This window comes from Ictalurus punctatus, chromosome 16 (genome assembly GCF_001660625.3).
Source record: "Ictalurus punctatus breed USDA103 chromosome 16, Coco_2.0, whole genome shotgun sequence".
Taxonomy (NCBI): Eukaryota; Metazoa; Chordata; class Actinopteri; order Siluriformes; family Ictaluridae; genus Ictalurus; species Ictalurus punctatus.
Genome location: NC_030431.2, coordinates 10896031 through 10910318, shown reverse-complemented (window position 1 = coordinate 10910318; position 14288 = coordinate 10896031). Strand labels below are relative to the sequence as shown.

At 39.4% G+C, this 14288-nt stretch overlaps 1 protein-coding gene across 1 annotated transcript in view; it reads right to left on the bottom strand.

Annotated features, from left to right (window-relative positions):
* dchs1b (dachsous cadherin-related 1b) overlaps positions 1–13878 on the bottom strand; it is a 106550-nt gene extending 92672 nt beyond the window's left edge. The window contains exons 1-2 of the mRNA XM_017489883.3: positions 13456–13878; positions 873–2669 (exon numbers count right to left, since the gene is read on the bottom strand). Coding sequence (XP_017345372.1) covers positions 873–2648 — 1776 coding nt within the window. The 5' untranslated portion in view covers positions 2649–2669; positions 13456–13878. The remainder of the gene's footprint in view (positions 1–872; positions 2670–13455) is intronic.
* Positions 13879–14288: the final 410 nt, after the last annotated feature.

Sequence of the window (14288 nt, the reverse complement as noted above, 5' to 3'; positions counted from 1 at the left end):
GAATGCATAATGACGTGCTCACCAGCAACCGATTAAGCACCATAGCAACCAAAGACAACTGCTATTTAGTGTGATTTAGTGTGAGCATACCTATGATGCTCATGTAAAAGCCATGGAGGATGGCATAGGATGATGCAAAACTCACAGGACAGATACAAATACAATAGTGGCAATGACAAAACATAAATGAAACATGCAAATGGACAGGGGAAAAAAGCCTCATTACTACAAGTTCACTTTGAAGAATTTTTCTGCACAAGTCTAGATTGCAACTGATGGTGGAGCAGAACTTAAAAATTTTCTTTAATTGCAGGTCTACCGCTTGAGTATCTTTGTCATTTCTGATATAGCAAACATGTTATCATTGCCCAGTTAAGCAAAATTGCATGAGCAAGAGTGCTGTTGTACTGAATTTCAGCAAACTGCTATGTAACAAACATAGTGTTACAGACAGTGAAATATACCAGTGCTGTCTGACTAAATATCAGCACTCTTGGAATCTCACTTTTTCAATCAAGTTAGTCGACTGGAACAAACTGTTGTGTAACATTTTCTAATACGTTTTCTAAATTCTGAACAGGACTGCTTTGTGACCTACCTTGTTTAAATACAGGTTGTATAGTTAAAATATATTTTCCCAGTAATGCATTTCATTAATGCATCGACAACAAAAAATTGGATTAAAGGTAGCAGATCAATTTTAAACTACCAGAATTACCAGAACCATATACATAGATGTACTGTGCATACATAACACTGGATGCTACATAGGATGCCAATGATTTGCTGCAGTGGAAAGCATAGCACAATTACCTAAATAAACTTAACAATAAGTACTTTCAGTATTAGCAACAAGGATAGGACTTTCCCACCTCAAGGAAACACGTCCCTGCAGCTGTGTTCTCCTTGATGGACGCATTATAGAAGCTGCTCCCAAAGACTGGCTTGTTATCATTAATATCCTGCAGACTGATTTCCACCATGGCAGTAGACGATAAAGGGGGCTTTCCACCATCTGTAGCCACTATCTTGACACTTGCTTTTGGATCTGTCTCATAATCCAGCTCAGTAGCTGTGGTAATGATACCTGTCACAGCGTCAATGGTGAACCAATTAGAATGTGTCCCGTTATTGGGCAGGATACTGTAGCGGACATCACCATTTGGGCCTTGGTCTTTGTCTCGTGCTGTTACCTGTAGCACAAAGCTACCTGGGTAAACCACTTCTGGAATAGTCTGTTTGTATGCCTGCTGATCAAACAGAGGAGGGTTATCATTGATATCTGTGACTTGTATTGTAAAAGAAGATTCAGCTCGAAGTGGTGGGGTGCCAGAATCTGTAGCCATGACCCGAAGCTCATATGAGTCTCTCTCTTCACGATCCAGAACCTGGTCCACACAGATAAGGTAGATGATACTGTCCTTAGTCGTGAGGGCAAACTTACCATCCCCGCCTTCCAGAGAGACGTTGACATTTGAATATTCACCATAATCAGGGTCTGAGACTGAGATACGGGCAACATATTGTCCAGGCTGGGCACCCTCAGATATTCGAGGTGACCCATCCTCACTGAGAAAGATGATGGTCATGGTTGGCTGATTATCATTGTAGTCACGAACATGGATAGTGACAAATGCATTAGTGATCTCTGGGTGGCTGGCATTGTCTTTGGCTTGTACAACAAGCTCATGGACCTTTCTGACTTCATAGTCCAAAGGCTTGTTGAGTGTGATAATTCCAGAACGAGGGTCAATGACAAAGTATCGATCAGGGTCACTTTGCCTACGGTTAATTTCGTAAAGCACAAGGCCATTGTCACCTTCATCTGCATCTGAGGCAAACACTTGTAGGATATTGCTACCTTGAGGGAGACTTTCAGAGATGATGGCATGATATCTGCTCTGATTAAAAACCGGAGCATGGTCATTAATATCCTGCACCGTCACATCCAGAGTCAGTTGCCCTGTTTTTTTAGGAGATCCCCCATCAAAGGCCTCCAAAACCAAAGAGTAAGAAGCCCTCTTTTCTCGGTCAAGGACACCATTGACCACCAGATCCAAGTAAAGAACCTTATTTGCTGCCCTCTTAGTTTCCAGTCTGAACACCTGCCCCACATTTCCATCTTTGATGAGATATCCCTGAGTGGTGAGCTGATCTTTGTCAGCATCAGTGGCTGGCTCCAAGGAAAACCTTGTCCCCACTGCAGTCTGCTCAGGGATCTTCAAATAGGCCTTATTCTTGGGGAACACTGGAGCATGATCATTAATGTCATTAACTGTGATGGATACCTTCACTGTGAGGCCGGTCATGGTAACTGCAATAAAGCTATAATGGTCTCTCTCTTCCCGGTCCAGACGCCGAGCAGTCTTGATAATGCCAGTGGTCTCATCAATGTGGAGGTCAGTTCCAACGCTAGTGCCCTCATGATCAGAGATGAAGTAGAGGGAGGCCTTTTCTCCTGGTGGTAACCCAGCACTGATGTCACCCACTATTGTTCCTGCAGGCTGCTCTTCATCCAACTGTAACTCCAGGATGCTTGCTGTTGCATCCACATTGACCATTACTGTTAACAATTCCACAGTCAAAAAAACAAGTAGAAACATCCTTAGTCTCAAGCTATTGTCCCCAGAGCCTCTGAATAACTTCATCACAGCACGGTTCTCTTACACCTGCAAGAGAAGAGAAAGAAAACAGATCACAGCCTGGAATCGCACTAATAAAACACAGTCACACACCAGACACATGTCAAATTCCACCACTGTTGTCTATAAGGCAGTGGAATGCATGAGAGGTCTGGTGTGGATCACTGGTGCAAAATACAATTGTGTTAGAGAGCAGCTCTCTTGTCAATGTTCTACTCAGTGTTCTTCTAAAAATATACAATTCTTAAACGCTCCCAATTTTATCTGTATTATTGAAAAAATTCAAAATCTTTCTGCCATGTACTTTAAGTATGTTTTTTGCAAGTTGACCTAAATAAATATATATCTTTAATATAATGATGAACCCTGTGTGTGCTTTGCATAGCCAGATATTTTACACTGGGGTGGCCAGTTTAGACCAAATGACTTTATAGGGGTAGCAATCTAAACTGGGGGTAAATAGGATTAGAATACATCCTTAGGATATTATATAATGTGGCTACCCTTTCCGTGTATGGCCTGAGTAGAATCCTCACAAGGCATGAAAGGTACACACATAAGCAACATTTGTTTGTCATCTAGCAAGCTACAAAAAAGTAATAGCTACTGAAACATAACATTAAGCTGCATCATATGACATACGCTAGCATTACAAAGTCAATATCATTAGCTAACTGTAGCTAATAACAAACTGAAGAAATCCAATATTATTGTTCAGTGTGGTCAGTGGGGCTAAGGAATAGTTTGTGTCATGTTAGCTAGCTAAATTTGCTTGTTCCCGCCATTGGACAATGATGGAAATAGCTTTAAAATTTCCCAGAGCTGTTATAATGTGTGTTCTGTTATTATTCAAACTAGCATATCATGCATCATTACATTGGTAACTACAGTGAATACTACTACTAATACCACTACTACTACTACTACTACTACTAATAATAATAATAATAATAATAATAATGATGATGATGATGATGGGGTTGCAGTGGGTAGCATTGCCACGTCACAGCTTCAGGGTCCTAGTTCAGGTTACTGTCTATACTGTCAGTTTCATGTGTTCACAGCGATGAATTCTCCACTTTGTACCCAGTGTTACTGGGTTTGTCTCCTATTAAATAGACTTTCATAGCTTAAATATAAAACCACTTTAATAGATTTTATATCTAGAATGCATGATAGGGTTGCAACATAGATTTTCAGGAATAGTTTCAGGAATAGTTTATAGAGTGATAGGGAAAGGTTGTTCGCCTAATTCCCCAAGCTACCATTAATTCAGGAATGCTTACATAAGGAATGTTCCCTGAATATGGGCAACGCAATCTAAATAAAATTCACTTGATTAAAAAAATTAAATTCTGTAAACTTCTCCAAAACTGAGATGTAAGCAAAGGTAAAATAAGACAGACAGAGAGAGAGAGAGAGAGAGAGAGAGAGAGAGAGAGAGAGAGAGAGAGAGAGAGAGCACAAACAGAAGGCAAGATTGTGTGTTGGAGCTGACGGCTCCAACTCCTGTCCCATATGGGAATACAGACCACTGAGAGCCACAGGTGGCCAGACTTACAGATGCTATTTCATCTAGCACTAAAAAAACATTACAGAGATTAGACAGTTGTACGGTTTTGGCTGGAACGGTGGCCAAACCCCAGAGTTCAGCCTGCACTATACTGGGAAGACATGCAACTTGTCAGTGAATGTGAGGTTCTCCAAACCATACGGGCAAGATCTTGAACTATCACTGTAGATTAAATGTGTGCCCAGATTATGACTGCAATTCGTCCTTGTCAATACTCCTTTAGAATTGGTATCTGTACATATCACAAAAATGAAAAAGGGAATTAAGTAAACCTGAATCTGCATTTAAATCTATTTGTTGTTGGCTTAGTTTTGTTTAATAACTCCAGTAGTCAAGACAACAAACTTTCAGTTTTGAATCATTTTACACTCCCTCTAGTGATAATCAAGGGATGTAAGTGTAAAGGAAGATAAAAAAAAAAAAACTCACAGGGATATATGTATATTCAGTAGTGTGGCCTGAACATATAGAGGGATTTTCATATTGACTATCACAATATCATGCTATACACTACATACATTTTATTTACATTTTTAACATGTCATATTGGTCTGATACAAGTAAATGGGTCAATCAAGAGAAGCTTGCTTAACATAAAAGGCCTACAGTCAGTAGAATAATCTACTCACTGTAAGTGTCCATTCTACAGACACAGTAAATACCCTTTGCTACTATTATGAGGCTTTGTGTTGAATATTAGAATATTGAATGTTAAGTTGCAGTTGAGAGAATGACACCCCCTGCAGGCTCTGGCTAGGACTGCTGCAACCTAGTTTCATCCTAATGCATGTAACAGACACAATGGAAACACAGAGACCAATAGAAGCCAAGTTAAATAGGCTCCAGAGTCACGAATTACCACACAACCTCAACATTCTTTCTTATATATTCTTATATTTAACAGCTTATTAAAATATGCCAGGGTCCCAACTGCCCTTCGATCACACAGAATAAACAGGCTAGACTAAGTGATTGACAGGGGCGTCTGAGGAAAATTAGCAGTGGGGGGCCTTTTCTGTTCACTGCATAACTACATGGCAGCACTTCAGCACTTCAATTGCCATTTCAGAACAGCTGGGGATCAGGATTTGTATGGAATGTAGTATGTCTTAAAGACATATAGATTTTTGTGATACATGATATTTCCTTCAGAATCTTCTTTTACTCTTTGTCCCATATTAATTGTTTAAAAATGGTGTGCTTTATTATACTGTAAGAACAAATCAGTGAGAACCCAAGATCAGGGTAATCGACATTATACAGTTCAATAAAGACCATACAAGTGTAAAATGTTTTCGTATTAATCGTTAGTAATTGTAACACAGCTGATGAGCTAATTTGTTCATATTTTTTATATTTTCATCTATTTCAGTGGTCACCAACCTGATCCAGGTAATCGAGTAACTTCATCTATTGTCATAGATTGACCACTGATCTATCTCTATGTACGTACTTAATCATCACTCTAGATAGTTTGGTCAGCATCATTCATTACAAGTGCTCTTTATCTTAAACCCATGATATGTGAAATACATTTTAACACTAAATAAATAAATAATAATGCTTTGCACTTGAAATACTGCCTTGCAGGAGGTCGCATTTCATAGTGTATTGTAACTTTTACATCCAAAAGCTGACAGGGTAAGGAATGCACACCAATTCTCTGTCTAAGACTTGGACAAGCACAAAGCCTAAGCCTTCTGCATATAGCCTTCCAGCTGTCATCAGAGAATTAGTGTTGGGGCAAAGGTGGTAGACGGGTCCTGGCCAGCAACAACTTTTACGGATGGAGACTGATCCTTTTACATCCTCAATGCTCATTGTTCTGAGCATGGACAGCAGCTGTAGCACTCCAACTGAGCTGAAGAACACAGAAAATGTTGTGCATTTAGCATGCATTTACGTTTTGTATATAGTGTGTACAGTATTGGAGGAAATACATATAGTGGCCTGGGAAACCCTTCCCATGGTTACATTTTAACATTCCCCACTACATAGTCCCTCCAGGATTTAGCAATTTTCCGATTGCAGAAATGAACGTAAAATCAAGAAAACTCAATATTTATCATATATATTCGATGTGACGTCGTCACAATGCACATTCAGCCAAAGCCCCCTTCGATTCAAGAGTACAGCTAAAAGGTCTCATTTACCAACAAACATCACTGCAAAAGACCGTGCAAAACAATTTTGTGCAACAGCAAGTTCACCAATTAAAGCAGTTTTCCACAAAAACTTTATCCCAGGTACACTGGGCATGAGACGGGGATCCACCGTGGATGGGACAACACTCCGTCACAGGCCATCATGCACATATATATTTACACATTCATTCACACACTATGGGCAATTCAACTTGGTTAATCCACCTACTGGCAGGTTTCTGGGAGGTTGGAGGAAACATGGACTATTTATAGATTTAGTTTGCATTTGATATAACTTGTAATAAATAAAACATAAATAGAAATGAGACCATGATACCGTAATCTTTTATACCGTAATCTTCAGTATAAAACTGTCCATCTGTTTTGTAGCCTTGTTTGTCCAGGCCCAGACAAGTTTAGACCATTAATAAAACATTTGGAAACTTTTGTATATGTTAATGTAGAGGTGTCTAAGTATGTTATAGGCAGGAAAACCCAATTTCTCATAATTTTTAGCTGCCTGAATTCACATCAGTATAATGTCAGTAAGAACAGAAACATCATTTTCAAATTAAGGTTATGGAAGGCTGGAAGGTTTTTGTATTAGTGTGACCTGTTTCTGAGTTTTTAATAAGAGTATGCCAAGCACTAACGCATGTCAACCTCACATCTCCACAGAGTAGTAAAATAGCAGATTTAATGCAAGTTTCTTATCTATAAGAACGTGTAAACATAGGCCCATTTACTGAACACATGGCAAGAACAAAATGCTTCCCTTAGAATTTCTTTATTGCAATAAAGTAATGCAGGAGAGATTATGCTCCTGGGCACTATTACATGCTGCAATTTTCATGTAGAAATACCCTCTGTGCACTTCAGCAAACACTTCCTAACTGTAAATCATCAATATGGGCCTGAAATGCTACTGGAGGCCGGTTGAGCTTTATGTGTCAGAACATGACTTAGGCTAGCTCCACTTTCAGAAAGTGTACATAAAAATAATACCTACTGATATGTACACAAAACCACAGACTGTGTCAGGGTCAAGTGAACAAATGACGTCATGATTTGATTTGATTTACAGACATACCATTGATGCAAACCGGCAATGACAGTGCGGTGTAACACTTTTACGGACAGTTCTCTACACATTACACACACATCATCCACTTGTTTGCTTTTTTACAGCCTCTTGGTGAAGCAGGTTTAATGGGATATGAAATTTCCTGAGAAAGCATTGTAACCGCAGAAATGTAGAGCTGTAAACCTCAAGGCTTCCAACGATTCCCCTTCAAACTGGAAGCAAGGCCAGAGGAAACAAAGCAAGGGTTTCAGGCAGTGACCCAACCATGTCCAGGTGATACATATTTTATGCCAGACCGCATGCTCCTGTAGGCCACTTGCTTTCACTGTAAACCTGAAGTGTCTATGTTCACTCCTTTTCCTTTCATTTCTTTTAATTCACCTACTCCAATAAACATATTTCATCAATGCTGTTGGAATGTTGACATCATTCTTTTATCCAACAGACCTGTGAAGCAACTAATGGTGAAACATAATGCTTGTTTTAGTACTGACTAACCTCCAAGAAAGTTACCACAGTATATCAAACATTTCCTGACACTTTTTGTCACACACTGCACGCCACTGTTCTATTCAAACTTTTACTTAAAAAAAATAATAATAATAATTTTTAAAAAACATATTAAGACATAATTCACAGACTGAAAGCAGGTCAATAAACCAAAAATTGGGCAGAATACTTTTTATTATTTAATAGTTTTTTTTTTATCGTTTAAAAGAGCTGCATTATGTAATGAATGAATGCATAGATGTTGTTTAGCTCATATATTTCTGCCCTTTAATATAGTATTAGTATAATACTTCAATAGATTTCAATTAGTATAAATTGAATAGTCTAATTGCATTATGACACAGCAGACAGAGACAGAGAGAGAGAGAGAGAGAGAGAGAGAGAGAGAGAGAGAGAGAGAGAGAGAGAGAGAGAGCAGCTATAACTAAGTAGTGAGCCACTAAGACGAATCTAAAACGACCTGCAGTTTCCATGTTGTGATCAGGGCTGGATTAATTTCTGCATAACTGTGTTGGGATGCATGCTGTCTAGAGAAATAAAACTTAAAACTTAAAAGGAAAACAGAGAAAGTGAGAGAGACGAGGTCACTGAATTATTAACAAGCAAGGACTGCCTTGTTATTGGAGAAGTCAAGATGTTAAACACAGGAATTGTGGTATATCAGGTTCTTGTGTCCCCTGTTCACATTCCAGCCATTAGAAATAACGCAGTGATGTCTGGACTGGACCCAATTTCTCTGACCTAATAAATAGCATGCAATCAGATTGCATTTCAGATTACAGAAAGAAAATGATTGGCTTAACATGAAACTTCAATGTATTTCATGTGATCTTACACCTTTGATGAAACAAAATTGCTAATGTTCAGTGGGTTGCTTTTACTCTAGATTACAATAAACACTAGTAGCTTCACCACACACTTTTACCTTATTTTCTGGCCTGCCTGATGTCATGAAACTGGACTGGAATTTTGGGTGTTCACAAAAGTGAACACATTTGTTTCTTAGTTACCTTTTTGTTCTTTCAGTAAACTTGAATTTTGCTACTATATGTCTTCATCTATAATGGGAAAAACATACATGCTTTGCCTGGTTCAGTTTGTTCAGTTTGTTCATAATATTGCATCTAAGATAGTATATTGAATTGCTTACTGAGTCCAAATGGAGAGTATAAACGTGTACTTTTTTCACACGTTTGCAAAATGAAATCTGACTTTACCAGCATATAAGTGAGTAATGGGAAGATATTAAAATGGAACATGTGAATAATATGGTGGTGGGTCTCATTAATCTCAGTCTAGACCTGACTGTAGAGCTGGGAATTTGTTTTTGTTTGTTTTTTTTTGGTTTTTTAACCAAAGCCAAAAAATGTCTAGAGACCCTGCAAAACTAAACTCCACAACTGGTAGAGGAAAAAGCTAGTCTTTTTACAGATTTAAAAGACCAGATTTGGCACAGTACAAATCAAGGACAGGACCTCACCTGACAAACTATTTTACCAGCTTGAACAGAACACTCAAAAAATATTATCTATCTATATATAAACTATAATATAAACTGTCTATAGTTCAGCAACTCCAGTTTTTTAAACATGAACCATGGTCTCTGTAGCAAATCTTTTGCTGCAGCTTGTTTTGACCAGTTACATGCATTTACTGTATCTGTCCCTGCAGGATTTTGAAATTTTTGATCGCAGAAATCAACACAAAATCAAGGAAACTCCACAATATTCGCAGGCGCTTGCAATTTATCAAAATTACCAGCGATTTTCTGCATATTTGGGCACATTTTCTGCATAAGGTGCATCATGTGATGTCATCACAATGCATCATGTGATATCATCACAATGCACATTCAGCCAAAACCCCCTTCGATTCATGTGTGTCGAACGTGAGTACAGCTAAAAGTCCTCATTTTCCAACAAACATCACTGCGAAAGACCATGCAAAACAATTTTGTGCAATTTTTTATGTAAAGATTTGTGTAAAATAATTAATAAAGCATTAAAATGTAACTGTTGCTGCTATCCAGTCATGTTAGTTGCTTATCCAGGCATTTGTGAGCAAGACATTTTATATAGCTAAAACTGTAGTCGAAAACCCCTAAATGTATTCACCCTTAAGTAACAAGAGCATCATAAAACGTCCACACAGGGCAGTCTACATTCATTACTCTATAGGAAATGAATAGGAACTATGCCTCAGCAGAGGTTCACAGGACTTGAGCAAACTCAGGCCTTATCTCCAAGCATTCTGTTTCCAGGCCATTTGCCTGAAGTTAGGCCTGAGCTCAATGCCCATTAGCGGAGCAAAACACTACCAGAGCTATTCACTCAGCTTTCTTCTCAACGTCAGTCACTCAGCTCAAAGCTATTTAACTAAACTGAAGTTTGCTCCATTACCTAATGGAGCAGTTGATTAGTCGAACCAGAATTGCCTTCTGTGACTTTCATTTTGACTGAGTTGGTTTGGGGATTTACTGCACGTTTCCTATACTTCAAAGTACCTCTTCTCCCTGATACTTACAGATCAACAGACTGCAGCATTTCAAACAAACCTCAGTGGGAAATAAAGTTTTCCTGTACTATATACATATGAGCCCTACATCCATTAACTACTGACTACTATGCACAGTATCTTAGCAGAAGACAAACAAAAACATAATCCAATGTACCAAATTTCAAATGTTACTGAAATCAAACTTAATAAGGATACATTGTTGCCTTATTATTAATTTGCCATTACCTCATGATGTTTAATATTAACAATGTTTAATGAGCAGAATGAAGAGATTATAGGAGAACAACACTATCCTGAAGCATTTAGACATACCAGCTTTTGCTTCAGCAAGCTGGTAGTGTATTCTAACTACAGAGAGAAACATTAAAATGGAATGATTTGCAGACATGAAGGCTTTTAATGTCAGACTGCAGAATTGTTTTGGTTCATGTGGTAAGACAAAGATGATGACGAAAAGAAGAAACAACATCTCACGGATGCCATAAGCAAGTGGGGAGGGTTTGGAGTTTCTTGTGTAATTCTTGTATAAATGTCCCCCCCAGGTACTTAAGGCAGAAGATCTGATGTAGATCTCACTACTGTCATCTGTTACTCATTCTAATGTGTGCATGTGTGTGTGTGTGCGTGTGTGTATGTGCGTGTGTGCGCGCGTGTGTGCGTGTGTGTGTGTGTATGCAGCTGAATTTCATGACATTAGTATTTAGTATTTAACATTGACTCTTACAGACATTAGTTAGAATTAGTGGTGACTGAGAGAGCAGTTTGTGCTACAAAATATAAGTTACAAAACGTGAGTGATGGTCAGTACTATGGTGGCATGTTGTTTTTTCATGTTGTTTTTGCCCTCTTTATATGAACTGATATGCACTTGGTGCTAAAGGTTAAATAAAAGCAGAGAAGCCTACTTTTATTTCACTTCCATAACAGATGACTACAAGTTACTAAACTAAAGGGGGAAAAAATAATAAAAACTCCCAATACAACAGTAATCACGATGCTTGTGAAGCAAAGTGTATGGTGGTATAATGTCATTCTGTCGACATCCTAACACACCCTCTCCTGGGGTGCAAGCTAGTATGCGTGTTCCAGTAACACTGAAAAACTTCAGTCATTAATAAGAGCAGCTCTGTGATCGGCATCCAAGTGATGACGGGTAACAGTACCAACAGACTGCCCCTTACTGGGCACTGTTATATTTTATAGCTCTGTGATCTGCAACCCATGCTGGGAATGCACATGTGCTCCGTATTTCCTGACCTCACGTGTGCAGTATTACAATCTCTCCCAGACATGTCTTGAGACCTTCAGAAGATTCATGTTTTTATTTGGACTCAGATAATCTGTTTTTTGCTCTACTCTCAAAACATTTGATATCAGTATTTATATTAGTGCGACAGACTGGCTACCCATCCAGATTTTATTTCTAAACTTAATGTACCCTGCATAGGCTCGGATCTGATTAAGCTGTTACTGAAGATGAATGAATGAATTAATATGCATGTTAGAATTTTCTACTCGTTGGTGCAGGAGGTAGGGTGGCTATCTTACAGCTCCAGGCTTCCCAGTTTGATCCCGACCTCAGACTACTGTCTATGTGGAGTTTCTGTGTATGTTCTCCCCGTGTCTGTGTGGGTTTTCTCTGGGTTCTCTGGTTTCCTCCGACCTCCCTAAAACAAACCAGAAGGTGGATTGACAACTCTAAATTACCCTAGATGCGAAAGTGTGTATATATAGCCTGCACACATTAAAACAGCCTTTAGTGCTCTCTCGCTCTCTTTATATATATATATATATATATATATATATATATATATATATATATATATATATATATATATATATAATTTTTTTTTTTTGGTCTACATCTGAACTATTTTGAGTTGCTCTTTCTTCATTGAAACTGAAGCTTTGAGCCACACTTCCTTAGCTGATTTAACAGTGTCCCTTGAGTTCAGTGAGGAACTTAAATGTTAGTTGTCATCAGTATCCCAGTGAGGTGTCCCCGCAAGCTGAAAGATTTCCACAGCCCTTCAGGAGGCATCACAGCATACCCGAGCAGTAGCTCCGACCGACGCTAAGGCATAAAAATGGTAATGCGGTCAGAAAATGACCATATGTTTCTCATTATGACCGAAGTCGGTTTTCCAGGCAAGTCCCTTCAGAAGAAAAAGGATCACTCCTTGACCACTTACACCGAGGACGGCCAAGTTTACCTGGGGACGGATGTTGTGACTGACTCCCTCTCTCCGTGACATGTGGTCAAATAATCTACAAGAGTAAAACTGCCATTATAAATAATGAATTTGATAAGGATGTGCAATTTGCTTCATTAAAATTCAGGTGAAATATTATTTTAAATCCTTGTCAGCTAACATATTAATGGAGCAGGAATTCACTGATCAAGCAATAAATCAACGTGTTAACAATTTGCATAATTTATCCTGTAATGTCTATATGACATTACAGTCATGACTTCATTGATTTATTATACAAGAGTGTGAATGAATGAATGAATGAATGAATGAATGAATGAATGAATGAATGGTGTTTTTAAAGTTACATACTCAAAGTGTAAAGAAAGAAATCACATTAAACTGTCATCCCTATATAAAGATCACTGCTGCTGTCCTGATCATTCTCACACAATACTACAGCCAATCCAAGCAAAATGTCCAAGGTTGAATGAACACTTACAGTGCTCATTAATGTCTATCTGGACTTGCATGAATGCTTGAGTGTACGGCTTAAAGGGTTTTCTCAATTGCACTGAGTGAAGCAGGTCTCAGAGACGCTGAGACGAATGAAGCCGCTCCTGGCTTTTGACTGCATGGAGATGGGAATGCATGAATGGGAAAGACACTCGTGGTCTGCGTGTGGTTAAAGCGCATAAAGCAACATCTGATGCATTGTAAAAGCAAACCTCTACGCATTTCTGCGCGTCGTAGCCTAGATTGTAGTAAGACAGTGAATGAAGCATCTGCTTACATGCATGGGATCGAGGCTGCTGCTGCTGCTGCTGGTCCCGTTGTTCCTCCACAAACCCTGCTCGGATGCTGATGTGTCCCCAACAAGGGGGGGGAAACGAATGCTTTTACAGATCCAGGCTAAAAATCCATGTCCACAGCAAATCTGATCTCTGTCTTTTCCTTTTTCCAGTCCAGGTTGACACAAAAACGCGCTTGCGTTTCAGCCGCAAATATCGGATCTCCACTCCAGCGTGCCGCCCGTCAGGTGCGCGTAAATGCCGTGCAGGCTGCCCGGCCCCGAGCCTTTTCACGACCGTACAGTATAACAAAAAAAGGGGGCACTGGGTCCTACGAACCGTCCTGTTTCACGAGGGTCCAAGCGAACATTAACAGGCGCCTCCGTATAACGGTCCAGCACGAGCGTCTAATTCAGTAGAGCGCGCGCGTGCGCAGGGAAATCTGACACGGCGACGAGGCCCCTCCCCCTCTGATTAGAGCCGCTAAAGTATTAGACACGTGGGGAGTCACACAAAAGAGGAGGAGAGCGGAGAGAAAGAAAAGGGCTGCTCTGGAAGGGGGGGAGGAGAGGAAGGCTGTTCTGCTTAAGCTTTGGTGCCACCATGCTCTGCCGCGAAGAAATGGTTTTCAAGACAAAGAGCCAGACGAGAAGGTGTTAGTCTTGGTGTGCATGTCTCTAGGATGCTGAATGCACTACAAACGTATGCCTATGTCTTAAGAAGAAGAAGAAATACCGTTACCATCTGCTATTATGTACGGGTGGAAAAAGTCAATTGTGTATGTATCCTGTGACGAAACAGCAATCCAAAACAACAAAAGAACTAAAAAGCAGAA